Here is a 27,284-nt window from a genome sequence, read left to right as displayed (position 1 = left end):
CTTAGAATTATCGACGAAGAAAGGAAATGCATATAATTCAAGTTAAAATTATACAATTCAAATTTCAAAATTCAATATTGCTTCAAAGTCTTTTTGCTCAAAGTAGCTTTGGATTTAAACTGAACTTATTATAATTTGTCTTAAGATATTTTCCCACTGTGTGTGTGTGCTTATGTGTGTATGCATACACATATGTATTCTATAATTTGTAATTTTTTTCTAAATCCAGTTGGGCCTAATACATTGCACTTGAGAGTTACATCTCTTTAAGTTTTTGTTTCTGTTGTCCAAAACTCTTGTTTTTATTTTTGTTTTGTTTTGTTTTGTTTGGCACTAGGGATTTAACCAAGGGAGCACTTTACCACTGATCTACAACCCAAATTCTTTTTAAATTTTTTTTATTTTGAGAAAGGATCTCGCCAAGTTACTTAGGGTCTTGCTAAATTGCTGAGGCTTGCTTTCAACTTGCAATTCTCCTGTCTCAGCCTCCCAAGTCACTGGGATTACAGGCATGTTCCACTGAACCTGGTTCATAACACTCTTTGGACAAATGTAAGTTCTGCAGAAGATAACCATATTCTAAATATTTAATATGCATATTTATTAACATATCTTATTCCTTTTTCAGCAGTTTTATCTGAATTTTTTTTTTTTTTTTTTACCAGTCTGCCCTAAAAGTGACCTGTTTCAGAACACATGCAGATACAATAATTCTTGATAAAACAAATCCAAGGGAGGGGGAAAAGAGGGAAGTATAATTCATTATACAAGTAGAAGATAACAATGAATGCTCCTATGAGACTACCATGTATCAAAGTCCATTTAAGAAATAAAGTCTGAGGGCTTGCCTGCTATATCAGAATACTAATTTAAAAGAAATATTGTTAAAAGCCAAAAATGATGGACTTAGACAGTAACAGTGTTGATTTCTTGACAGGATTACATTATTTTTTTTTCTGCTTCAAGGGAAATTCTTGGTTTTATAGTACACTTTATTTTGTTTCTTAGCTTGATGAAGAAAATGTATAATGTGTAGAACAGATTTATAACTATTTTCTCTCTATAACCAAGCAAATTAAATCATATAATTTCAAGCATCCCATCTCCTGTTTTTTGGCTCCTTCCTTAGTTCAATTCACAGTTCTCTGACTCCACAACCCACCATATCACCTCGTCACTGCTCTTACTCACTTCATATTTTTAACTCCTTTCTTACCTGATCATCAGAATCACCTCAGTGTATACATCATCATCTCCCTTGCCCCTCTTGAGTCAGTATACTTATTTGAACATTAACTCTAGTACACTGTGCTATCAATTCATTATCTCATTTTCCAAGAAAACTATTCAACTCTAACTTGATTATTGCCTTGATTAGTGCAGCAATCTTCTAACTGGTTGCCTTACACCTTTACCATTCCTATCCAATAATCTTAACACAGAAATTAATTCTTACAAATTTTTGACACACTGTAAAAAGTTAATAAAATGTATTTTCTCTTGTCAAAACATCCAATGACTTTATTTCACTCAGAATAAAAGCCAGTATTTTCACAATAGTCTACAAAATCAAGCTGTTTATTATCTTATTTTCTACTACCACCACCACCCCCCAGTGCCCCCCGCATTCTCCTCTAGCCACATTAGTGTCTGTGCTGTTTGTGAAATATGCCAGCATCCTTCTGCCTCAAGGCCTTTGGAAGTGTTAGGGCTGATTTTCTCTCTGACCTCTTCCATGGCTTTTGCATGTATCATGTCAGTGAGATCTTTTCTCTAGATCCTACTTAAAACTGTGGTTTTTTCCCCCTTGTTTTATTTTTCTCACAGAACTTACTATTTTCTGACCTATTGTATATTTAATTAATGGTTTTTTTTCTTGACTCTCACCCCTACTAGCATGTAAGCGCCATGAGGGCAAGGATTTTGTGTATTCAGTTGATTTTGTACTCTCAGTACCTATAATGTGACTGGTAGACAGTTGCTAAATATTTATTAAATAAACAAATGAAAGAATTTCTATATTTTAAATAAATGAAATATTATTTCATAGTTTTAAAATAAGATTAAAACTTTTTAAATAAAAAATAATTGAAAGAAAATTTAAACTGGAAGCCATCATAAATTTATTATTCATGAAAAAGGATGATGTTTTATTTTCTGGGAATTCATTTTTAAATTCAGTCAGTATATAATCTTTTCTTATAATTGTGCTACGTTAAAAGAATGTGAGCAGTTCATTTTCTGATTTTTTTTTAACAGTAGAATTTACATTTTAAGAAAACAAACATCCAAAGTCTATATAAATGCTAAAATACACGGAATTATACAACAAAAATTCAGAATTCTAAAATTTTTGGTATGTTTTTAAATATTAAAATATTCACTTTTACTGAATCCAAATATAGTTATCTAAAGAAATTTCTATTCTATAACTTATTATGCATGAGTGAAGTATTAAGTCCTTTCTTTTCTATTTTAAAATGTTTAAATCTTATTAAAATTATTAAATGTCTTATTAAATTTTCCATCTTAATGTTCAAATGTTACCATATTTAAAAATCATATTTCAAAAATTTCAACAGAAAAATAAATTTTATGTCAACGAAAAACATTTTCACTGAAAAAAAGAAATAAACCTAGGAAAAGTAAAGCAAGTGAGAAAAAAGGTCGTTTAAATGACAACATCTTTTTTTGTTGTTCATTCCACATTTTTTTATTGGTGCATTATAGTTGTATGCCTGTTTTATAGTATTTCTAGTTTTCCATTTTGGTACAATAAATTATACATAGCATCACTTAGAGTAAAAAATTAAAAGAATACATCAGAAATCAAAAATATTAGTTCATAAGAACACTCACCTACAACACCATTCAATGCGACCTTCACCTTCACAGGTTTTTGCCCAATGATTATCTGCCAAATTTTTCATGGCAACAGCATATTCACAAAGTGTTTCTTCATCTTCACAGTGTTCTCGCCAGATCTTATCAAAATCTCCCACTAAAAACAAAGGAAAAAATACTAAATGAATTAATCTTGCTTAAACATGTATAATCTAATTTCACTAAAATCTAAAATAGTTTTAAACATATTTTAAAAGTTCCTTTGTGTAAATAGAATCATCATTTGTATTATGATGATTTGATAATTTTACCATTTTGAATGGATGGATTTGTAAATCAAACATAATAAAATTTATATCAATATATGAGTTATTGGCTCATAAACTAAAGATACACTGATAGTTGACAATAGGTGAATGGGCAGTCAAACATTATTTTTTCTATGACCTTGCAGGAACAGGGCAGAAACACTTAAAACTGTTTCTCTATATGCTTATCAGTTCCTTGTATAAAGGTTAGATAACAATATAAATTAACAAACAAGTAAATATTTTTATTCACACAGCTGGGCTTGCTCTTAGACTTACTGTAAAGAATTATAATCCTAAGGCAAAAATGTTGCTTAGAAGAAAGTATTTTAGAAGTTTCTCCAAAGTTTTTAGCTATTACAAGTGTTCTAAATAAAAACTATAAGCTAATTACATTACCTATTCAGCTACCACTGTTTTAGAAAATTAAATCAGTCATTACATTTAATATAAGATTTGAAACATCACAATGAAGACTGATAAAGAACGGCTGGGGAATGGTTTGTCCAAAGAATATTAACACAGCTTTAAAGGTAAAGAATAAACAAAAGTTATCAGTGTAGATTCACTTGATGTCTTCAGATACAGACATGTCTTGCCAGAACCAACTGAAAAATGTAAAGAGATGCTGGGTGAGAGGTGGAGCACACCTGTAATCTCAGTGACTCAGGAGGCTGAGCGAGGAGGACTACAGGTTTGAGACCAGCCTCAGCAAATCAGTGAGACCCTAAGCAGCTTACTAAGACCCTCTCAACATAAATAGATAGATCGATAGATAGATAGATAGATCGATAGATAGATAGATAGATAGATAGATAGATAAAAAGAGCTGGGGATGTGGTTCAGTGGAAAAGAACCTCCAGGTCCAGTACCAAAACAAAAAAGAACAGAACTAAATGGAGAGATGGTCATTATGCCACAGCTCTTTCTCCAAGCAAAATTATTGAATTTCAGCTTAAAGAGGTATTTTTTAATAGAAAATGAATTACAGTAACAATTGACACATCTAAACTAATTTGAAAAACTTCCAATTAATCCCATTACCTGGCTATTTTAGGCTCTCAGCCTAATAAGTCCTGAGTTGAAAATCAACTATTAGCCTTCTAGTTTGACCAAGACAAGAAAGAGAAGTATGGGTACAAACACTCCCTCATATACACATTACTCAATTAAAATGATTGTGGTACCAGTCTCAGCCTAAATTATAAGTTTAAACCTCAAATAGTGTATATTATGCATTTATATAATAACATTTCCATTAATCATTAATATTTGTATAATGATAGGGTTCTCAATTTTTTTATACCATACACTGGCATTATCTGTCAACTAAAAACAAGCAATTTTTTTTTTCTAAATTCTCAAAAATACCTCAATTTTAGCAACATCTTTGAGATGTAGCTGTCAAATCTCTGGAGAGGTACAGGATGTCCTCAAACAATGTTTTGATTAATGGTTCTTTCATAAACCTATGATAATTCATAACACTATGCTTAACTTTATCCATCAGATTTGATATGGTTTAGTGAGGTACAGTATAATTTGAAAGGCATGTTATGTTTTGTTAAGATCAGTATCAACTCTAAAAGGCCCTTTGTTTGAACTTTTTTTTTTACAGCCCTATATAAAGTACATATTATATAAGTTAAACAAAAGTTATATGATAAAATACATTTCAGAAAAGATATGTTTAACACAAATGGATTTTCTTTTTGATAGACTTACTTTAGATTATATAAAAAAATACAACTGAAGACAAAGACTTGATTAAAAGTAGTTATATCAGGGAGATAACTCTAAGCAACAGGAGTGAGAAAGTACATAGAAAGACCAGAAGAGAGATAAAATTAACAGCACAAGGGTACATTACTGAAGTTGCTGCTGTGAATGACTAAGAAGCATACATAATGCTTCTGGGACTGTGCACCTAAAAGATGGGAAGCTGAAGTATTTAATTACCAGTTCCTATACACGTGAACCAAGGATTATTAACAACATTCAAGTCTGCACATAGGTACTGAATAAGGGGACTCATTGGCTTCAGCAGTGTTAGAGAAAGGAAGAACAGAAAAGACAGACACTTTTAATCTGGAACACTATTAGGGCTAGTGACCCAGTTCAGTGTCTGTCTACCACAGCTGAGGATCAAGGATACATGGGTTATCAAAAGGCACTACAAATTTCTAGACTTATTGTCATTCAACTGCATATGGTATATTGAAACTCAATTTACTCTATAATTACCAACTGGCTAAAAGATACAAAAAAAAAAACTGTGAATATACAGAAACTACTGCTTTATAGCTTTTTAAACAACCTCTGTTTTTTTCCCACTCCACAAAACTTTTCCATTCCACAAAACTGGAGTTTTAAGACTTACTGTTGGCTCCTTTAATGTTTTAAGGAAGAATTCAAAATTTGTAGGCTTATTCAGTTGAAACTAATTATATACAACTTCAATTTTTAATGTTTTCATTAACAGTAGAGATTCTGCACAATGTGTGCTGACCCTGAAAATTGTTGATTGTAAATGTACACTTAAATATACAATTGAGAACAAAGCAATTTAATACATTTTTATTCTTTTCAATAGGCTTGCTCAAAAAATACTCTATTAAGCACTATAGAGAATAATAAATCTAATGAGCAGGCACTAGCAATCAAAGGAATGGGAAAAACAAGTAAATAAAATATAGTAAATAATATAATAAAAGAGACACAAACTTAATGTTTCTTATGTCCCATATGACATCCAGGACACAGAACTTTGTATTCAAGTATTTATTCAACAAAAATGTATCAAATCCCAGCTACTAGGTATGCATTATGTTACATGTCTGGCAGTTATAGAATTGACCAAAAATAGTTATAAGTATGCCCCTTAGTTATAATAAAAATCTATTTATGGAATACCTAGGAAGCTTAGTGAGGTATAATTGTGAATAAATGAAAATTTTAAAACAAAACAACATGGGAAAAATTAAGTTTTTCAAAAAGGCTATTAGTTTTTTACAATATTCAAAATAATGTATTCAAACTTTAAGCAAAGTAATTTCAAATTAGTCTATGATTTGGGTTCTAAACACCAAAAAAGTTAATGGTTAAAAAGAGCCCAGTATGTATAGAAAATCCCTCTGCTAACTTAGCCAAATATGTGTATGTGTGTATGTGTGTGTGTGTGTGTATGTAAGATTGTCTCACATAAAATGAAAATACTTTTCATTATCAGAAAGAAAATGAGGAACTAGAGCTTCCTGAGGTCTGCTCAAAGGTCTAGTGAATGCAGTACAAGTAATGTTTTAAGTATTCAAGTTATAACCCTAGTTCTCAACAAATTAATAATTAGTCATTCTTTAACATGATGACACTTGTGAATAACTCAAAATCATGACCCCCCTATTTTTTACCCATTTTTCTTTTACAAGCATCATTGAAAAAAATGTGTCTTAGAACAGCTGAGATCAGGTACCTTCAGGCTGATAAGTTATTTCTTATTTTTGAAATGAAATGATTTGTAGAAGGGTATTTATATATTCATATTACATATTTCTACCTTTTTCACAATTAAAGACATGTATTCTCTCAATATATGGCTTCAATATTTATTTTTAATATCAGGTTTTAATTAACAGAAATACTTAATTTTAATATAATCCAATTTCACAAGAGAGAGAATAAGAATGATCTCCAACAAGTATATACATTTTACTTTGCCCAACTACAGAGAATTCAAAAATTACTTAGAAAGCACAATTAAAAAAATATGTTCTGCAACTTAAAAGTTAAGTTAATAAACAGTCCACAGCCAAACTAGAAGAATAAATTTAGAGAAGGAATCAGCAATCACTTGTTCAAACACACAGTTTTAAAACTAACTTAAAACTCTGCCCAGTCTAAAAGATAAAGTTGTCTAATTGTCTTCAAAATTCTTGAACAAAAGCCACATTAACATGACTTATATTTATTGTATTTTCGATATATTTACATTTTGCAACACTTATTTTTTTAAAAAATCTAACTCATACTTTTAAAAAGGAGTGATGCCAACTTGTCAACTTTAAGTTCAATCTGGAAACCAATGAACCGAATTATTCTGAATCCTGGTCCTACATCAAAATAATACCATAATTACTGACTAAACTCACTTTCACCACATTATATGTTCACAACAGAATAAAGAGTTACTGCCTATAAAAAAACAGTGACAACTAGGAAAAAAGAAATAGTACACTCACTATTCTTAAGTTAAATTTTTAATAATTTTATGATTATTTATTATGACTTTGTAACTGTCTTTGTAAAAAATCAAATATAATGAAACATGAAGCAATTTTTGTCCTTAATACATTCAAGAACATTTCTATAAAAGTTCTTAAATTACATTAATCATAGAAACTCCTTGATAAACTAATCTTCCCATATGAATTAACCCCTCTCCTGCCATCTGGTATAGCAAATTGATCATCTTATATTTCCCCCATATATGCAACTACCATTCTTACAATATATATTCTATTTAAATCAGGAGTGATTTTCCCATTAGAATACATAAATTAAAAAGAAAAGACTACTTTTGACTTATATATTTTATAAACTACAGAACTTAATCATGGTATCAAGCTGATGCAGAAAATATTTAAATTTTTACCAAACTTGAAATACGTATTAAACACCAAAATTAAAGACAAGTCAAATTTAGTTGTTAATTTAAAAGGCAGCAGATAGCTGTCAACCAACAGTAGTAGCTCCAAAGCAGTAAAATTTGAACATTTCAAAATAATGACTATTCTTAAAGATCAGAAAGTTTTAGAAAAAAACAATAAGTTAGAGATGATTTTTCTGTAAATTCCATTGTTTAAAGCTGATCAAAATTTTTCAAATTTTTTCTTGCCTTATTGTCAATAAAAAACGTGGAGCCAGAAGTACAGTCACATCTATTAAGTTTTTTGATAACAGTACACAGATCTTTTTGAAAAACCTATAACCCTAAGGAAAAATGATTAGTATCCACACAAAACAGACAGGAAGTTACCTGTAGATGGAGGGGGTGGGAGGAAGAATAGGTTGTACAAAGATTAGTGCATTTTTATACATGAGGATCATCTGATGTTTAGAAATTCACTAGAAATATTATTATTTTTCTCAATATCTCTATCTTAATTCTTATTCTTAGAAGATATACTATAACTTAGATAATGGTGCATAAATATACAATGATCATTAGTCTTTAAAAAGAACAAAATCCTGCCACTTTGACAATGTCAATGAACTTGAAGGTCATTATGTTAAATGAAATAACATCAGACAGAAAAATGTTACATGTAATTTATAAAACAGTAGAACTTGGAGAAACAGAGAGTAGGGTGGTGAATGTTAGGGGTTGGAGGGGCCAAAGAAACAAGGGGGGCAGATGTTTATCAAAGGGTACAAACTTTATAAAATGAATAAGCTCAGAAGATCTAATGTATACCTAGGTTATGATACATATACTTGAAATTTGCTAAGAGAGCAGATATCTTAAGTGTTCTTACACATACAATCTTTTATTTGCCTAAAAAAAAAAAAAGCACGTAATTATTCTTGGCAGTTTAGCCTCAACACCAAAGATTAACAATGCACTAATGGTTCAATGTAAAAGAAAATGTTCTGCAATTTTATGTACATAAACTCTAAAGGTGGAGATGAAACTATAGTAACAAGAGATAAGTAGGACAGGGAATATAGAGAGAGACTACAAAGGAACATGAGGGAATACTGAGGTGATGAAACTCTTCTATATTGATTGTGACAATGGTTTCATAGGTGCATAATTTCTCTTCAAACTCATGAAATTATATACTTTAAATGGATGCAATCTTAAGTATATAAAATATAACTCAATAAATTTAGGTTTTGAAAATGATGTGCGAATCCCAAAAAAACAAAGGCCAAATGTTTTCTCTAATATGTGAATGCCAATTCACAATAAGGTGTGTGTGTGGGGAGGGAACTAGAGAATAATAGTGTTACCTTAGATTAGGTAGAGAGGGAAGTAAAGGAAGGGGAGGGAATATGGGGATAGGAAAGATAGTAGAACGGAAGAGACATTATTACTTTATGTATACATGTGACTGCATAAGCAATATGATTCTACAACATGTACACCCAGAAAAATGAGAAATTTATCCCATCTATGTATGATATATCAAAGTGCATAAATGCATTCTACTGTCATGTATAACTAATTAAAACAAATTTTAAAAGATTTTTAAAAATTATGTGTGATGAGCACATTAAATTTGAGATCCATCAAGTTCTCTAAACAAGCCAACAATTGATAACAACAACGAAACCCCCAAAGATGAGTATCATAAACAAATCCTGAACCTTTGGAAATTCAAAACAATTTATTTGATTGACTTAGGCATATTGCCAAATATAGACCTTAAGATGCTGTACCTATAGATAACCAGATTACCAAAGTCAAGTTTAAAGAACCTTCAAAGGTCATTTTCTCTAACATGAGGGAAATAGAGAAACTCATGACCTGAGTGGGAACAAGTTCAAAGAGTTTTCAACGTTATGCTCCTAAACACTATAGCACCTTGCCTCTCTTTCCGAGTTTTGAATTTATGAACTTTTAAGGCTATGAATGAAGGTTATGCAATAGAGCAAAGTATAATGATTCTACTAACCACAAACAAATGAACATTTGTCAGTCAAATGCAATTATTTAATCTCTGTAAGTGCATTATTTGTTAGATTTCTGGCAGTGGGTCTCAAGATCAATGCTAGATGAACACTGGAATCACCCAGAAATTTCATGGAGGGATCTAGAGTGGGAAATGATTATTTATTCTAAGGCTCTCCAGATGAACCCATTGTATATTATGACTCAAAACCAATTGTCTATGACAAGGTTATAAACTCAAATGCCTGGTGAAATAATACAAAGAGCCATGAGGGCTGGGATGAACTAGAGTCAACTTTGATTAAAAAACAAAATAATTCAGGGATTAAACTTAATATCTACAAACACAATTTGGCTCCCAGTATATCTTTTCTGTTTGGATTAGAGCCTTTTATTATAAACATATTTAGATAAAATACCTAATTCAACACGCAAAAGTCTTTGACTAATACTCTGTAAGAAAGATGGAGATAATCCAGAAATATCAGGTCCATTGTCATCATCTGTTATTCCCTTGTGAAGATTAACTGTATAGATATTGTTTGACTCCACAGATCACTTAATTAGTGTAACACTTAACCTTCAGTAAAGGACTTGTGAACACCTCCCTGAAACAACATTTGTGAGTAGAAGAATATCTATATAAATGGAAACTTGAAGAAGGCTGGGATTCTGCTGCTTTTGGTAATTGCCAATAACTTATAAAAATGGTAATTCCAGGGGCTGTGGTTGTGGCTCAGTGTAGAGCACTTGCCTAGCATGTGTGAGGCACTGGATTCAATTCTCAGCACCACATATAAATAAATAAAGATCCATTGACAACTAAACAATATTTTTTAAAAAATGGTAACTCCAAAAGAACTATCCAAAATATCTATGTAGTCATACATCTATACAGTTAATCTTCACAAGGGATTAATAGTTGATGACATAGGAAGGTCAACACAACCGTCAATTATTAAAATTGGAATAATGTATAAGATTGCTCTCACAAATACTATGTACATAGAGCTTTATATCCTAGGTTAATTTTTTATCTTTGTTATATATGATAAACAATCTTTAGATTTAAGAGAGAAAAGGTGACTGGATTTCATCCTTCCTTTCTTCCTTCCTTCTTTGTCCTAGCGATTGAACCCAGGGTCTCATGCATACTAGGTATGTACTGACTTATATCCACAGCCCTTTCAATTTTTTTTTTTTTGAGAAAGGGTATTATGAAGTTGCCCAGAGTGGGTTCCAGGTGTGATCCTCCTGTCTCAATTTTCCTAAGAAGCTGGGTTACAGGCATATGACATCATTCCTAGATGGATTTTTCTGAGTTAACAAATTATTGCAAAGACAGGTGGAATAACAGGGACTATGTGATAAATTTGCCTGAATTATTTAAATAACAATGTATGTGTACTATTTCCACTATTGAAATAACAACAAAATTGAAAACTAATAATAAGAAATCAATAAATTTTTAAAAAGTGTCAATGGAGAATTTTAAAGAAAACTACTTCTAAGGACATTGTGCCTTAAAAACAAGTACGCCCAGCATGGTGGGGCATGCCTATAATCCCAGCTACTTTAGAGGCTGAGGCATGACATTCTCAAGTTAGAGGCCAGCTTGGTCAACTTAGAGAGACCCTGTCTCAAAAGATAAAAAAGTTGGGGAAGTAACTCATGGTAAATCACCCTTGGGTTCCAGATAATGCAAATAAGGAGTGAATATAAAATTCAATTACAGCTTACAAGATAAAACATATTCTTTTGCATCAAAGTGCCTTGTTTTTCTAAGAAAAATCTTGGGATTAGTGTTTTTTCCAAAAAGTGGGCATTTTCATTAGAATCATACAAGAGATGATTAAATACACAAATTCCTAGGCTCTAAGCTCAAATCCATGGAATGCTTTCTGGTGGCCTAGAAATCAGCATTTAATGCTAAGTGAAGTTAACCAATCCCCCAAAAACCAAATGCCAAGCGTTTTCTGATATAAGGAGGCTGATTCATAGTGGGGTAGGGAGAGGGAGCATAGGAGGAATACAGGAACTCTAGATAAGGCAGAAGGGTGGGAGGGGAAAGAAGGGGGCAAGGGGTTAGAAATGATGGTGGAATGTGATGGACATTATTATCCAAAAAACACATACGAAGACACGAATTGGTGTGAATATACTGTGTATACAACCAGAGATATGAAAAATTGTGCTCTATATGTGTAATAAGAATTTTAATACATTCTGCTGTCATATATTAAAAAATTAATTAAAAAGAAAAAAAAGAAATTAGCATTTAAAATTTCACCAAAGGATTCTGGAGCTCACTAAAACCTAAGAACCAGTATCTTGGATACTTAAAGCTGCAAGCATGATATAAATAGGGCATATGCAAAATCACTACCCTTAAGTAAGCAATGACTGAAAATCTTCAAAATCAAAGCAAATCTCTATTTTCTTAAACAATGTTATATTTCACTGTTGAGAACTACTGGTTGTCACTTTTAGCACCTTTGCTATAAATAAAGCATAAATAGTCAAGGGTATAATAGTTCTGTTATTGTGTTAGCACTTAGCAGTGTAGAAACTAAATCTTTGGGAATAATCTTTTTGTTCAGCAAAAGTTCTGCTTTCTTCTTTTAAATCCTAACTACTAATATCTTCCAAGGATCTGTCATCAGTTACATATTATCATCTGCCCTCAAATCTTAAGCTCCAAGTAGAGGGCTTCCAATCCTAAATTCCCCCCAAAATCTATTCCAAACTAAATTATTGTCTCATCCCTATAGTAAGCCAACCTGCCTGTCTACCTTATTCTCTTTATCCCCAACCCTATTCAAACATACACATTCCACATTTCCTGGATGTTAATGGCTACTATTAACATTTTCTCAGTCAAAAAATCCTGGCATTATCTTTTTCTTTCCCTTTGCTCTCACTAAAACTCCTTACTCTGACCTTCACAATATTTGTGTTTTTATTTTCGCGATCACTACTACTATTCAGGTTGTTATCAGTTCTAAATCAGTTAAATATAAAAGCCTCTTAATCAGTCTCCTTTCTTTTAGATTCCTTCCTACTGCAATCTACAGTACTTTGATTCATGTTCTCAATCTATTTGTCCACTGTATACCCTAAGGAGCTTTTAAAAAATACAGATGCCTGTGTTCTACAAGGTTCTAAAAATAACACTTATATTGAACCAAGGGTAAGAAGCACTACATTTATTATTTTATTTTTTCCATAAATCAGTCAAAAGATCTGCAACAATAATTCTAGTGCATATTTTGAAATACAAAAGTCCCTATAAAGATACCATACAGATGTCTAGTGATAACAAAATCAAAGAGCTAACATACAGTGCCTGCCTACAAATGCTCTTCACTGAAATGACTGAATCGCTGTTCTTTATCTCTGTGTTACTGATTATTAAGTCCATGTGCCCCCCCCCACCCCCCCCCACCCCCGCACCCTATGGCAGTTCAAATTTCCTAGGGCAAAGTTAACTAGATTTTCTGAAGAGTTTTTTTTTACTTTACTTATTTGCTGATCAAGCAAAGATTTTATCACACAAAAAATTCTCTCATTCTATAATTGGAGATATTTTATGCTATAGAAAAAGCATAAAAAGAAAATGCAAAATTTCACTTGAAACACCTGTAAAACAAAAGAGTATCTAGTAAAATCTTCGGGCCACAGAGTTGTCAGTAAGGAGCTATGATGAAGGGCCACTGAAGGTGGGAAAAAAGTTTAATTAAAAACAGTCTGTAATCTTAATTTTTAAAACAATTTCAAAACTATTTTACAGCAAAAACACCAACCTTACAACCTTATCATTCTATCATTTTTAGACTTCTGGTTTTAGTTCAAATTTATTTCTAATTCAAAGCTTTCCCCTCTGCCACCACAGTTCCCTTGTTTTACATATTTGCTAGCGAATAAGCAATCCCAAATGTATTTTTCAGCTTAAATTACTAACTTAAGCTCACCTTTTGTTTCAAACTATGAAGAATTTAAATAATAAGCATTAATCATCTAAATGAGGTTACTTAGTCCTTGATACCAAAATTCTGCTGACAACTGTTAACCTTTGTAACATTATTTTTTTTCTGGACTCAGTCCACAGAACCAACCTATCCTGTGTTCTCCTTTTCTGCTTCTGTATCAGTAACCTGTCTTATTTTTTTATTTACTTACTTATTTATTTTTGGTACCAGGGATTGAACTCAGGGGCACTGAACCACTAAGCCACATCCCCAGCCCAATTTTGTATTTTATTTAGAGACAGGGTCTCCCCGAGTGGCTTAGTGCGTTGCCCATTGCTGAGGCTGGATTTGAACTCCTGATTCTCCTGTCTCAGCCTTCTGAGCCTCTGGGAGTACAGGCATGTGCCAACGTACCTGGATTAAAATACTACTCTTAACAGTTTGGGGTGTGTGTGTGTGTGTGTGTGTGTGTGTGTGTATACACACATATATATATATATATATATATATATATATGTATATTTTTTATTTATAAGTTTCATAGGTTTATGTGATAAACTGTTTTAATTTTTTTTGATATGTAGAATAATTCAGAGAATGAATAAATTGATAAAATTTCCTAAGGAGAGTCAGAAGATAGCTTTAAAAATTTAAATAGAATGGAAATCGTACTTTTATTCCTGACAGCTGCAGCTTTTTACATTTTCTTCATTTTCTTGGGATTTTTACAAGAAGACTTTAAGTTCGGAAAAAAGAAATGCCAGGCATAATAATTATTGCAGAAATGGGTTCATAGGAATAGAATTATAGGGGAAAAAATCACATAAAGACAACTGAAAATACACGTCTTTAGTTCAGTTCTCAATTTGAGATATACTCATAAGGTACAAATGATTAACAATGATGTTCTTGTTTGGAAAACAAAACTAGCTCTTTTTTATTAATAAGCTATATAATTTTTATGATACATTTAACATTTTTGTGGTTTGTGTAGAGGTCAAATTTAAAAATTCTGGCAGGCACAGTGGCTCAGTAGGCTGAGGCAGGAAGACTGGGAGTTCAAAGCCAGTCTCAGCAATGGCAAGGCTTTAAGCAACTCAGTGAGACCCTGTCTCTAAATAAAATCTAAAATAGGGCTGGGGTTGTGACTCACTGTTTGAGTGTCCCTGACTTCAATCCCTGGTACCCCCTTAAAATTGTTTTTTTTTTTAGATTCTGTACAGCAGGGAGGGAAAGAGAAAATACTAGAGAATGATATTGATCAAACTATGTTGTTATATCATGCACATGTACAAATATGTAACAATGAATCCCATTTTTATATATAATTATAATATACCAATCAAAATATGAAAAATAATAGAAACGGTGTTTCTAAGTTTAAAAAAATCTGTGGGGCTGGGGTTATGGCTCAGCAGTAGAGTGCTCACCTTGCACATGCAAGGCCCTGGGTTTGATCCTCAGCACTACATAAAAATAACTAACTAAATAAATAAATAAATAAAGTTATTTTAAAAAATCTGTGAAGACATAAAACACTTATTTTTTTTTAATTTGACTCCAGTTTTCTTTTATTAATAATAATAATAATAATTATTATTATTATTATTATTTGTGCATTTGAGAAAACAGCCTGCATCTTCTGTGGCTTCTCCATGTCCCAGTTATAGTTTTTCTTTTCTTTTTTTTTTTTTAATAATTTTTTTTTTATTGGATGTTCACAACATTACAAAGCTCATGACAAATCATATTTCATAGATTAGAATCAATTGGGTTATGAACTCCCATTTTTACCCCAAATACAGATTGCAGAATCACATCGGCTACACATCACATTTTTACATACTGCCATATTAGTGACTATTGTATTCTGCTACCTTTACTATCCTCTAATATCCCCCCTCCCCTTCCCTTCAATAGATGAATGGATAAAAAAAATGTGGCATTTATATACCATGGAGTATTACGCAGCACTAAAAAATGACAAAATCACGGAATTTGCAGGGAAATGGATGGCACTAGAGCAGATTATGCTTAGTGAAGCTAGCTAATCCCTAAAAAACAAATACCAAATGTCTTCTTTGATATAATGAGAGCAACTAAGAGCAGAACAGTGAGGCTGAGCAGGAAGAAAAGATTAGCATTAAACAGAGACATGAGGCGGGAGGGAAAGGGAGAAAAAAAAAGGGAAATCACATGGAAATGGAGGGAGACCCTCATTGTTATACAAAATTATATATAAGAGTTTACGAGGGGAATGGGATAAAACACTTATAATGTGCAAAAATATTTCCATTTATATAAACTCAATTTAAACTACTGTGTCTTATCTGCTGATATCAGAAGCACTCCTTTACACCACCACTGCTAGGCATTTCTCTAACATTTTCTTTTAGTAACCACTTCAAAATACAGTACTACCTCAAACACCGACCTTCATCTCCAATTTCTTCTTCACACATTGGCACAGGATCTCTAAGTAATAATAAAGGACAGACAGTAAAATGGAGTTCAGAGAGAAAAAGTGGTAAAAGAGTGCATTAAACTTACTTTAGTTAGTCTTCATAATCCTATTCACTGACCCCCATCCCAAGCCTACACACCACTATCAACGTGAACCATATGGGCAGACTAGGATAGCAGAGAGAAATCTTTTCCTATCACAACAGAAAAATCTCATTTTTATCCTTCTTTCTGCTTCATTTTCATTTCCACTTCCAGAAACAAGGAAAAATTCTCTTTTCTCCAACCCCACTCATTATCCAGCCTTCACTGATATTCTTACTATTCAATGACTACTTTGCCTCCTTTTCCATCCCAACTTCTTTTTTCTCCTACCATATCCCCTTGAAAAACCCATCCATGCTTCATATAGCCAACTCAGCTAATCATACCTATCCAATGAATCATCCCTTTCCATCAATTTATACCCTTTTCCCTAACCTAAGGGCTATTTTCTACTTTCCACTTTTAGTTAACAATATTAGGTTTAAAAATAGGAGGAAAATATCTATTATTTCTATAAAATTTGAATAATGTTAATGATGAACTATCCAAATTTCAAGCAAGTTATTTTAACATTTTGGGACTCGGTTCAACTCATCTGTAAAATGAAGAAATTAGTTTAGTTAAGCACTCCAAAATGTATCTAACAAATTTCTAGACTCAACTATAAGGATTCTAAAACTTGAGATCTGAGGTAGAATGCAGGAATTTTTTTAAAGGTACCCAGATGAGTCTTCTGATCAAAAAATTTAGGAATTATTAATAAATGATAAGGATCCTTTTAGTCTTATATTCCAAAATTCTATGCTGCCATTTTCTGATAAAAATTGTTATAAAAGGAGTACAAATGAGTTAAATGGCCTTTGTAGGCTGATCTGCAGCACAGTTTATATTTTCTTCTGATAACAGCTGACTTGCAACTTGTAAAATATGTTTACCAATCAGTGACCATAAATATTAAAATACTGAGTTCTTGAAGTAAAACAATAAAAATTATTTCTTTAGAATTATATGCCAAATCACTTTTTCACAGGATTTTTCACAACTAAGATTTGGCCCACGTTAAAAACAAAGGTAGAAAAGGCATGCTCATTAGGATCATTTATTTTGCTAGTTCACTGGTAGGGCTTTGTATATCACTGGAGCAAAGCCTAGAGAAGTCTAGATCATTGAGAGAATTCAGGCCATTAAAATGTCTAAAGAACAGTCTCATTCAAATGTTTAGATTGCCGAGATTTTACCTGCCCAGAAGCACACTAGATCATTCACTTCTGAACCACACTTATATTCTAGTTCTGGTAACTTCCAACAACTAATTCTCATTATAAACAAGTGTTCCCATGGTTAATATTCTGGATTAAAGACATGTTTCAACATGTGGGGACTAAGCAACTATAAACAGCACTTAAAGAGATGATGACACATTGGCACTATGTTAATTTAAGTGAACCTATTTATTTATGAATAAATAATAATAAAATTATAAAAAGTAGAAATGGTAACTGAATTATATTTAAATCATTTTTCTCTTTAAAAAGATACACTTAATTAAATTTGTACAAAATAGCACTATAAGTTGCAGGAAAGTGTGTCCATTTATTTTCTCTTTTTTTCAACATAAAAATCTACAGTGAATGCCATTATGTAAGTGAATTCTTTGAATATCAAGAATGATGCAATTGTTGCTATGGTGATTACTCATTTTATTGAATAAATTGTGGATGGGTTTAAAGCATTATTTCAAAAATCAAATTTCAGTATATTAACTATGCTTGATAAATCTCTTTCTTTTGGTACCTATTAAATAATACTATAAGCCACCTTTGGTGATGACTAATTAATTAACCTCTATTAAAAGCCAGGCTTGAGTTGCCAAGGAAAGAAAACTTCCAATAGTTTTTTAAATGAAACACTCAAGTACATTCAAAGAAACAAAGACACTAAGCTTTAACTTTCTAGAGTAATTGAAATGTACTATTGAAAAGTAACATGATCTCACATGTCTTTGTTCCTTCACTGTCATAATTTTGCTTCTAACCTAAATTATTAACTAAGTATAAGACTAGAAGGCTGCTGACTTTTCAGTTTCCAATTAAACTAAAGCGAGAGCTAGTTCAAAGTTAAAGCAGTCTTGACAAAGAGAAATTTCTCCTAGGCATGTGAAAATACTGATGATTTTCACATTCAAAATCTTATAAAACAGTTATGTACAAAGCCTATATTTTAAACTAGCAAGGATAACTGTAGACTCCAACTACATGCATTCCTCAGGAATAAGGAAAAGTACTAAGGCTTCTCCCCTTGCTTATGATCTTCCATTAAGGGGGTTCCCAGCGATGGCAGGCTTCGTTGGCATCTGTTTTTAGGTGGCTTGCTGGTTTTGAGACTACTCAAAACTGAACATTTTGAGGACCTGCCCCAGATCTCATCCTTGCCTAACTACATAACACTAAGTATTTCAAGAATGGGGTGGGGGCATGACTGTGACCCGTTCCCCTTTCAACAAGGTGAAGTGCAGTCAGCTAAAAGGCCTGCTGACTTCGCAGCCCTGGAAGTCTAGGAGAGGAAGCTTGGGCATGGCAATAGGAAACAGGTACCAGCAAGGGGGTCGGGCCGAGAGAGAACGAACAACAGGGTGGTCAGGCGCAAGGGAGAGAGCAGCATTTCAGCTTCTCTCCATCAGTCTTTCACAAATGGACTTACCTGTCTCCCTGTTCTACCTTCTCTTCTCATCTCTCCTAACGAGCGACCCCTACCTCCTGGAGTGTGTGTGTGTGTGTGTGTGTGTGTGTGGTGACAACAACCTCAGCACCCTGGCTGGGGACAGGGGTTTGGAGGGGGTGGGGACGCAGTTCCTCCACAGGCCCGGAACTCCCCCGAACGGCCCTCGAAGAAAAGGGGGCGGGAGGAGCCCGCCTGCCGCCGACCGAGGGCTCAAACCCGGCCTGGAAGACCAACCCTCGCAGGGGCTGACGTGCAGCTCCTTTAGGTTTCAATGGTGGCCTTTCGGGGAGGAGGGGAGAGGTGACAAGGGGCTGGGGGTGATGTGGCCTCCCTTCCCCCTCGCTCTGCTGGCTGTTTACCTTCTCGATACTTCTTGCGGAGCCGCCGGTGGACGCTCTTCACCACCCCCGAGAGCTTCTCCTGCTCTAGCTTCCGCTCCTGATCCCGGGGCTGCGGAGTGCTCGGGGGCCCTGCCCTCTGCCCGCGAGCCACACGTCGGCTGTCGGCCCCTGGCTCCATATCGCAGCCGCCGCCGCCGCCGCCGCCCCTCAGGCCCCCGCAGACGCTCCCCTGACGGAGGAGGTGGGGAAGGAGGAGGCAGCAGCGGAGGCAGCAGCCGGAGGAGTCAGAGAAGCCAGAGCGACAGCCTCGGAGGTGGCCCCTTAACCAAACGCCCAAGCCGATTGGTGGACTATGGAGGGCTGGGCGGAAACGGAATAGCCTTGGAACCAATGGACAGAGAGCGGCGGCGGCGCACCCGGTTGTTTGGGAAGGCGAGCAGCTGGAGGAGGCGGGGCTCACAGGCGGAGGGGTGCTGAGGCGGTGGGAGAGCTGGGCCCCGGGCGCCCATCTACGCCGCCCCTCCCCGGATTTTGTGCGCAGGCGCAATGGTGCGGCCTGGGGATTCGCGCAGTGAGCAATGCGCTTGCGCATCTTAATTTGCTTAGTTTGGGCTTCGTTCTACCTTCCAGGTTTTGCAGTTTTGTGGCTTTTCCACCCGCTGTTTTATGATTTAGTGTCATGCGGCCAGAGTCCTCTACCTGAGCCTTCCCTGCACCCTGTCACATCTATGCAGATTTCCTTTAGCTTTCTAGATACTCTTTACCATGACTTGACATCACAGGAATTTTACATTTCAGCTGACTAAGGCTTACATGCTTTCTTTGGCTCAAGAAGAGGCCTGGGTACCAAAGGCTGGTATAACTCACCCACCAAAAGTGATTAATGCTACTCTTGATGGTTAAAGGACACAGAAAATGGGGAAAGGCAAGGCCAAGAAAAGCAACAGGAGATGTGAGAGGACAGAGATGGAAAGACAGAAGGCCCACAACTGATGTTCTTAAGAACATTTCACAAAAATGTTGCAGGAAGCCTGGCCTAATTCACCTCAGAACTATAAGCGCTTTAAAAGTCAGGTGACCTCAGGACTAACCTCTTTAATATGGAAGGTTAGTCTTTGCCCAGGGTGCCTAAGTGGGTTTAGCAATCTGCTCACCTTCTCCACTTCTTTCCCTACTCATGGGAAGCTCTTGCAGAATATGATTGCAGACTTCTTCTCCAGAGAGCTGGAACACTGCTCTCCAGAAGAGACTGCAGTAGCACCTGAAGTGGTACATGGGGCTGCTGAAGTTTCAGAGATCCAATAGGCAGAGAATCATGAATGAATTGTGTTAAGAGTGTGAACTATGTCCTCATTACAGTTGTGGTTTTATGACATTGTATGGAAATTGTTACAATGAAAACCTTTTGATCAATGATTTTAGAAATCTGAATAAAGTTCACATTATGTCAATTGTTTCATATGCTACTTTCTGGATAATGAAGACCCTGAAGAGCAAAGCAGTATCCTTACTCTCTAGATCATAGAAGTGAAAGGAGATTGGTGGAAGAGTGTCCCTACCAGCACAGAGAAGAGGCAGATCAAACAGAGACAAATAACCTTCAAAAGAACTAATTATAATTTTAGAAGAAATCAGGAGGAAGTACCTAATATATTAAGACTGTGGTGGTCTTATTTGCAGGAATTTCATTTGGAAAGAAAGGAGAGCTTGAATGGCATACCTATTTTGTTTTGATTTGTTTTTTTGTGTGTGTATTTTAGCATATCTGGGAGGCAAATACAGGGGAAATATATTATAGAAAGTATTAAATTTCATTTGTATTAATTGATAAAGAAAGCTTTCCTCCATATTCCTAGCAAACAAATTTTAATACCTTTTAAAAATTAAAGTTGTTAACTGAAGGAAATTTGGAAAATACAAAAAGAAGTAAAGAAAATTAAAGTCACCTGCAAACCCACCACTGAGAAATAAGAACTATTGATGGTTTTTATTTGTTTGTATATATTGATAAGATATTTATGGATGGCTATGATAATCTCCATTATGAATAACCTACGATGTCATCAGTTAATCCCCAGTTATTGTATATTTATATGTCTCCATTTTTTTCTGTATTCCAAATAATCCTGTGTCAAACACTTTTGTAGGGCTGGGGCTGTAGCTCAGTGGTAGAGCACCTGCCTCGAAAGTGTGGATACAGGGTTCCATACTCAGCATCACATAAAAATAAATAAATAAAGATATTGTGTCCGTCTACAACTAAAAAATATTTTAAAAATAAACAAAAAAAACCCCCACATTTGTAACAGGTTTGCCCAGTTTCTTTAATAATACATTTCATTAGGCTAACTCTCTAACCAAAACAGGCATTACTGAATCAAAAGATTGAAAATATTATTTTTGATGTATATTGTCCAACCTCATTTTCCAAAAGATGGGGCAGTTTATGTCACCTCTGGATGTACCTGTGGATGTCTATCTCACTGCACCCTTACCTAGATTAAGTATTACAATTTACAAAATCATTCATGAGATTTTTTTAAAAGGCCTGTATTTTTAAGAAACAATAGGAACTTTCTGTAGTTTCATAACTATCTATTCTGGCTGGCATAATCTTTAAACTAGAAGAACAAATAAAGGGAAGTTATTTAAATAAGAACTTATTTATTTAACTTAAATAAAAGGAACTTATTTATTTAGAGTCAAGCAAATTGAAGAACACCACTTTTTTTTTTTTTGTTTTTTGACTTCTCACTTTTGTCAGAAGCAACTCAAGAATTATAAGTTGGATAGACAGATTTTATTTTAAATTTGCATAAAATTTAAATTTCTTAGTAAAAGGGATTCACTGAAAGAAGATCTTTTGACACCATATTAAACCATATCCTATGTCCAGAAAAATGTCAGCATTTTCCCCTACATATAGTGGCAGTTTTTATTGAATGTAAATATCTTATTTTAAAAAATTCATTATTATGATTATCATAATATTTTTTTTTGTTTTTTTGTTTTGATGGTGCTATGGATTGAACCCAGGGCCTTTCGAATGCTAGGCGATTTATCTACCACTGAGCTGCATCCATAGCTTGTTATTGTTATTTTAAATGACCATTAGGGAAAGAGGATGTTGGTATAAAACACTATTCACTGAGCAACACAAATCAGCCTGGGAGGAAAAGGCTTTCTAAAGCACTAAACTGCAGGTAACTCAATTTATCACCATAATTTTTGCTTTACCTAACCAACTTCTGAACCCTCTTCCATGACATTTAGTGTGTCATAGAAAATTTCCTGGGTCAAAGAACCACTTGGACAAGTGGTAAGAAAAAATACTTTGACCTTTTGGTTTACAGTTATATGCCTTATAAGAAAAACAAATTCCTATAGTTGATGGAAAGAGTCAGCATACTATAATAACAAAGTATGTTCTATTCTCAGTGGAAGTTCAAAAAATACTAATCAGTAATGAAAGCAAACTTTTAAAATCCCTCTCACAGTCTGGCACGTGGCATTGAGTTCACCAGTAGGTTTTGGGTGTACCCTAGAGAAGTTTAGTCTATTTCATTCTGCATTTACTGAGTAATCCTGTTAAAAAAAAAAAAAGAGAGAGAAGACTACATATTTTTCACTGATTTTTAAATATTATCTACTATTCTTTGGCCTTCTTTATCATCAAAATCCTAAAAACAATTAAGTTTTAATGTAGTGTAATAAAAGTATAAATAGTAAAGATGTTTATAAAACATATAGCAATGTATATAAATGATGCAAAGAAAAAGACTTATAACTGAAGATAAAGCTACATTCCAAATTGGACAAATCTTTAGCTCATGACTTTTTATGGTTTGTATAGGAGAAATTCCCCAAAAGCTCATATGTGAGACAATGTGAGAGGGTTCAAAGGGGAAATGATTAGGTTGGGAAGCCTTAAACTGATCAGTGAATTAATCCCTAATGGGATAACTGAGTGTAACTGGAGGTAAGTGGGGTGTGGATGGAGTAGGCAGAGCATTGAGGGCACGGCTTTGGGGTTTATATTTGTATTTGGTGAGTGGAATCTCTCTGCTCTCTGATCGTCATGTGAGCTGCTTCCCTCTGCCACACTCTTCCACAATGATGTCCTGCCTCTCCAGGAGCCCCAAGGAATGGAGTCAACCTTCTATGGACTAAGACCTCTGAAACCATGAGCCCTCAAACTTTTCTTCCTCTACAGTTCTTCTGGTTGCTTCCTTTTATTCACAGAAGTGAAAAACCTGACTAAAACATGATTATTTAGAAATAGAAGTTTTAGAAATTCAGCTAAAATGAGGACTCAAAAAGTAAAATCAATGTTATCTGAAAATATTTACTCATTATTTATATAATTCTTACCCATTAATATAAAAATACCAATGAAGTTTAGGTTCCAATTTCTATGAATCCACAATTTTAAAAGGTAGATATAACATTTGTTGGGCACATCAAAATCAAAAATAATTTTGCTTGTTTCAAATTTTGCAAAAATTTTTTTGGAAAATGTATTTTTTTAACTTAATGTTTTGATAGAAATAAAAGGGTGGAGCAAGAAAAACATTTCATTGGTATATTCTCATCCAGTAAGGCAGATTGCAACTTTAAACCCCTTCTATTTGTGAAAAAAATAGGATTATTTACTTTAAAAATTATGTTTATGAATCCAATACCTCTCCTACAATTCTTAATATATCTTTCAGCCTGAAAAACCTATAATATTACACAAAGATTAGCTACCTTGCTAATCTTAATTAAGATACACAATATTCAGGGTAGTATTAACTATAGCATGTGATAACCATTAGTTAATTCCTAACTCCAAATGCAACTATAAAATTTACAATATGTTTGTGATATACTAATTAATGGAATATATTCAACATTCATAACAAGGCTAATACAGGGATAGCTCTAAATAGAAAATAATGTTAAATTATTCCCTTATAATGAAGTGTACAACTTAGAGATTCTCTGTGTTCTGATTCTGGTTTTGCATTAACTACCAGAGAAAGGTACTTAAGTTGTCTGAGTTTGTTTTTTTCCTTTCTCTCTCTCTTTGTCAAATGTACAAAAAAGAAATTATATTTGACTAGTGTTTTAAAATTAATTAATTTATTATCCTTTGTATCATGACTTAAGAACAAATACATTTTACATTAGTATACTTGGACATATACTGTTCACATTTATATATATATATATATATATATATATATATATATATATATATATATATAAATGAAGTCAAAATTTTACAAAATAATACTTTGCAAAGTAAAATGCATCCTGGCATTTTCAATTTTGTTATTTTTAACACACAGAGCACCCTACATTAATTTCAAGGCCCTTTAATGAGTCATTGTCTAAGATTTAGAAAACACTGGCAATTTGAAACATCTCTTTGACCCCTGAACCAAAGTAATTCTGTGACTCACGTAGATTTTTTTTTAGAAAATTTTATGAGATGTTCCTGTCTGTTCCTGGATGTTCCTGGAACTGAGGCTACTCAGTTCCTTTGAGGCATTATTTTTATTTGGGGGGTATTTCCCACACTATGAGTGCAGACTCAGATAAATGAAAATGTCTGTTTGCAGGAAAGCAAATAATAAATCAGAAACTATAGGGAATCTTTTGGTCTGTTGAGGAAAACTATGGAGCTGTGGACAGAAAACAAATCATACTGTATGATTCCACTTATATAAAATTCTGGAAAATACTAGTGAATCTATAGTAACAGAAAATAGGTCAGTGATTGTATGGGAATAAGGTGGGGGGACAGGTAGGAGGTTTGATAAAGGGGCATAAGGACTATTTTGAGGATGTGGATATTTTTATTATCCATATTTTGGTGATGATTTCTCAAGTTTCTATATATATCAAAATTTATCAAACTATAGTTTTTAACTCAATGAAGATGTTAAAAATAATTATATGCCAGACATTCTGATAGGCTTTCTACCTTTGGTAGCAAAAAATAAAACAAAACATTATATTTTCATAAAGTTTGCAATTGCCAACAAGAGAATGCATAACAATGAAATTCTTATTTATTTACTTCTTATAATGTAAGTAGAAATTTGGTACCTAGATCAACCAAATATTCTATCACTTTAGTATGAAAGTAACAAGGGTTCAGTATCTGGAGGCATCTAGTGCCTCCTTAGGGGGGTTCTTCTCCCCGCTCAGGATCGTGTAACCCACCTAAGAAATTAAAGTCTAGAATAATTAGTGAAAAACAAAAGACAGAGTCAGAAAAGACAGTTTTAAAGATGGAGCCCTAATAGGTCCAGTCCACACAGGAGCTGGAGATAGATGATTAGAAAATGGCTCCCATGGTTTATTTAAGGGGGTACATCAAAAGCAAGGATAAGGTTTCAGGAGTGGAGTCTTGCTTCATGATGTCTTGCAGTTAGCAGGTTGATTGGCATCTTGGCAGGTCACCCCATCTCCAGTGCTGTGTGGGACCTTTGGCAGAGCTTGGATAGGACTCACAATGTGTCTGGGCAGTCAACCAGAGGAAATGTCCACTGGTAGTTCCCAGACACCAGATTTTCCTATTCATTAGGGTGTGATTGTGATGTAGTCCACACACAGCCCACGAATGACTCTTGACACTTCAGCATATCCGTTAACTGAGAACACAAGTAAAAATGGAAGAGAGGGATATCAAATTATCCCTGAATATTAGTCTCTTACCCTTTCCCATGGCTTTAAAATTAAAAAAAAAATAGGCAAAATTTTAAATTCTTAAGCTAGTCTAATTCTAAATAGTTGATAGGGATAGAGGGATAGAGACTAAAAATATTAGTTATATAAAATATAATAATAGTATATTATTAGTAATATATAATAATAGTATGTTATTAGTAATATAAAAATATAACTTCCTTAGTAGGAGTTCTATGTTGAGTTAAAACTATGAGCTTCTTAGGTCTAGAAATATATATATATATACATATAATTAATTAATAAATATTATATATAATATACATATATATATTATATTTACTTATTTATATAAGGAAATTGCCCATTGAAGTGTCAAACCAGTTAAGGAAATAGTGTTAGGTAGTTGAAGAGAAGCACAGTGCTTTTTTGTTTGTTTTACTCTTGGTTCACATTACATGTTTTAGGGAAAACATCAGATGGGGAAAGCCTTTTGTTTGTTAGCTATTTAAAAATAATTATCTGCCAAATAGATTGTAGCCTATAATAAATTGGCATAAGAGGTTTATAAAACAATAATTAGCAATTAACTTTTCAATTAAAGGAACATTACCATAAGTGACATGGCATTTTTAAGTAGAGATATTAAGTGAAGAAAAATTATGAACTAGATGATCTGAAGATATATGGCTAAACTTTCATGTTTTGGGATAATATGTTGTGATTTAACCATTTTTTTCTTACTATTTTATTATAAGCCCCCACCCTACCTATTGAACACTTGGATAATGAAAATATGCCTATCTTCCTTTGGTAAAAGATAAGTAACATTGGAAAGAACACTGTGGACTTAAAAAAATAATCAGTTTTCATAAGGATAAACAATTATGGCCAGTTGAAGAGAAGACTTGGAAGTTGGAAAAGTGAAGAAAGAGGCCCTCATAGATAAACTCAGCTTATCTCATAATTTCAATCCATATTAAGAAAAAGGCCAGCAGTTCACTCCCAAAGTACAGCAATTTAATATAGCATTGATCATTTATCATTTATTTGCTCAAAATCCTGAAATTCAGGCAGGGGTTAACAAAATAGTAGTTATTTGGCTGAACTTCTCTAAGAGAACACACTTTGAAGATTGCCCCCCTCACCCTGCTGACATGATATTGTCTATCTTCTGGGAGCTCCAGGCCAGTGTCCTAAGCTTTCCACATGGTTGGATGAGCTAAGGTAGCTACACTTACATGGA

General features: G+C 33.7%; 1 protein-coding gene across 1 annotated transcript in view; it reads right to left on the bottom strand.

Annotated features, from left to right (window-relative positions):
• The window catches only part of SAMTOR (S-adenosylmethionine sensor upstream of mTORC1), a 79,592-nt gene extending 59,479 nt beyond the window's left edge, over window positions 1-20,113 (bottom strand). Inside the window, exons 1-2 of the mRNA XM_081283608.1 lie at window positions 19,379-20,113; window positions 2,860-3,001 (exon numbers count right to left, since the gene is read on the bottom strand). Coding sequence (XP_081139734.1) covers window positions 2,860-3,001; window positions 19,379-19,952 — 716 coding nt within the window. The 5' untranslated portion in view covers window positions 19,953-20,113. The remainder of the gene's footprint in view (window positions 1-2,859; window positions 3,002-19,378) is intronic.
• Between the last annotated feature and the right edge of the window lie 7,171 nt (window positions 20,114-27,284).

Source organism: Spermophilus citellus (assembly GCF_964194105.1).
Source record: "Spermophilus citellus genome assembly, chromosome: 3".
NCBI classification, from domain to species: domain Eukaryota; kingdom Metazoa; phylum Chordata; class Mammalia; order Rodentia; family Sciuridae; genus Spermophilus; species Spermophilus citellus.
The sequence above is the reverse complement of the archived record's forward strand: the minus strand, read 5'-3'. Positions and strand labels throughout refer to the sequence as shown.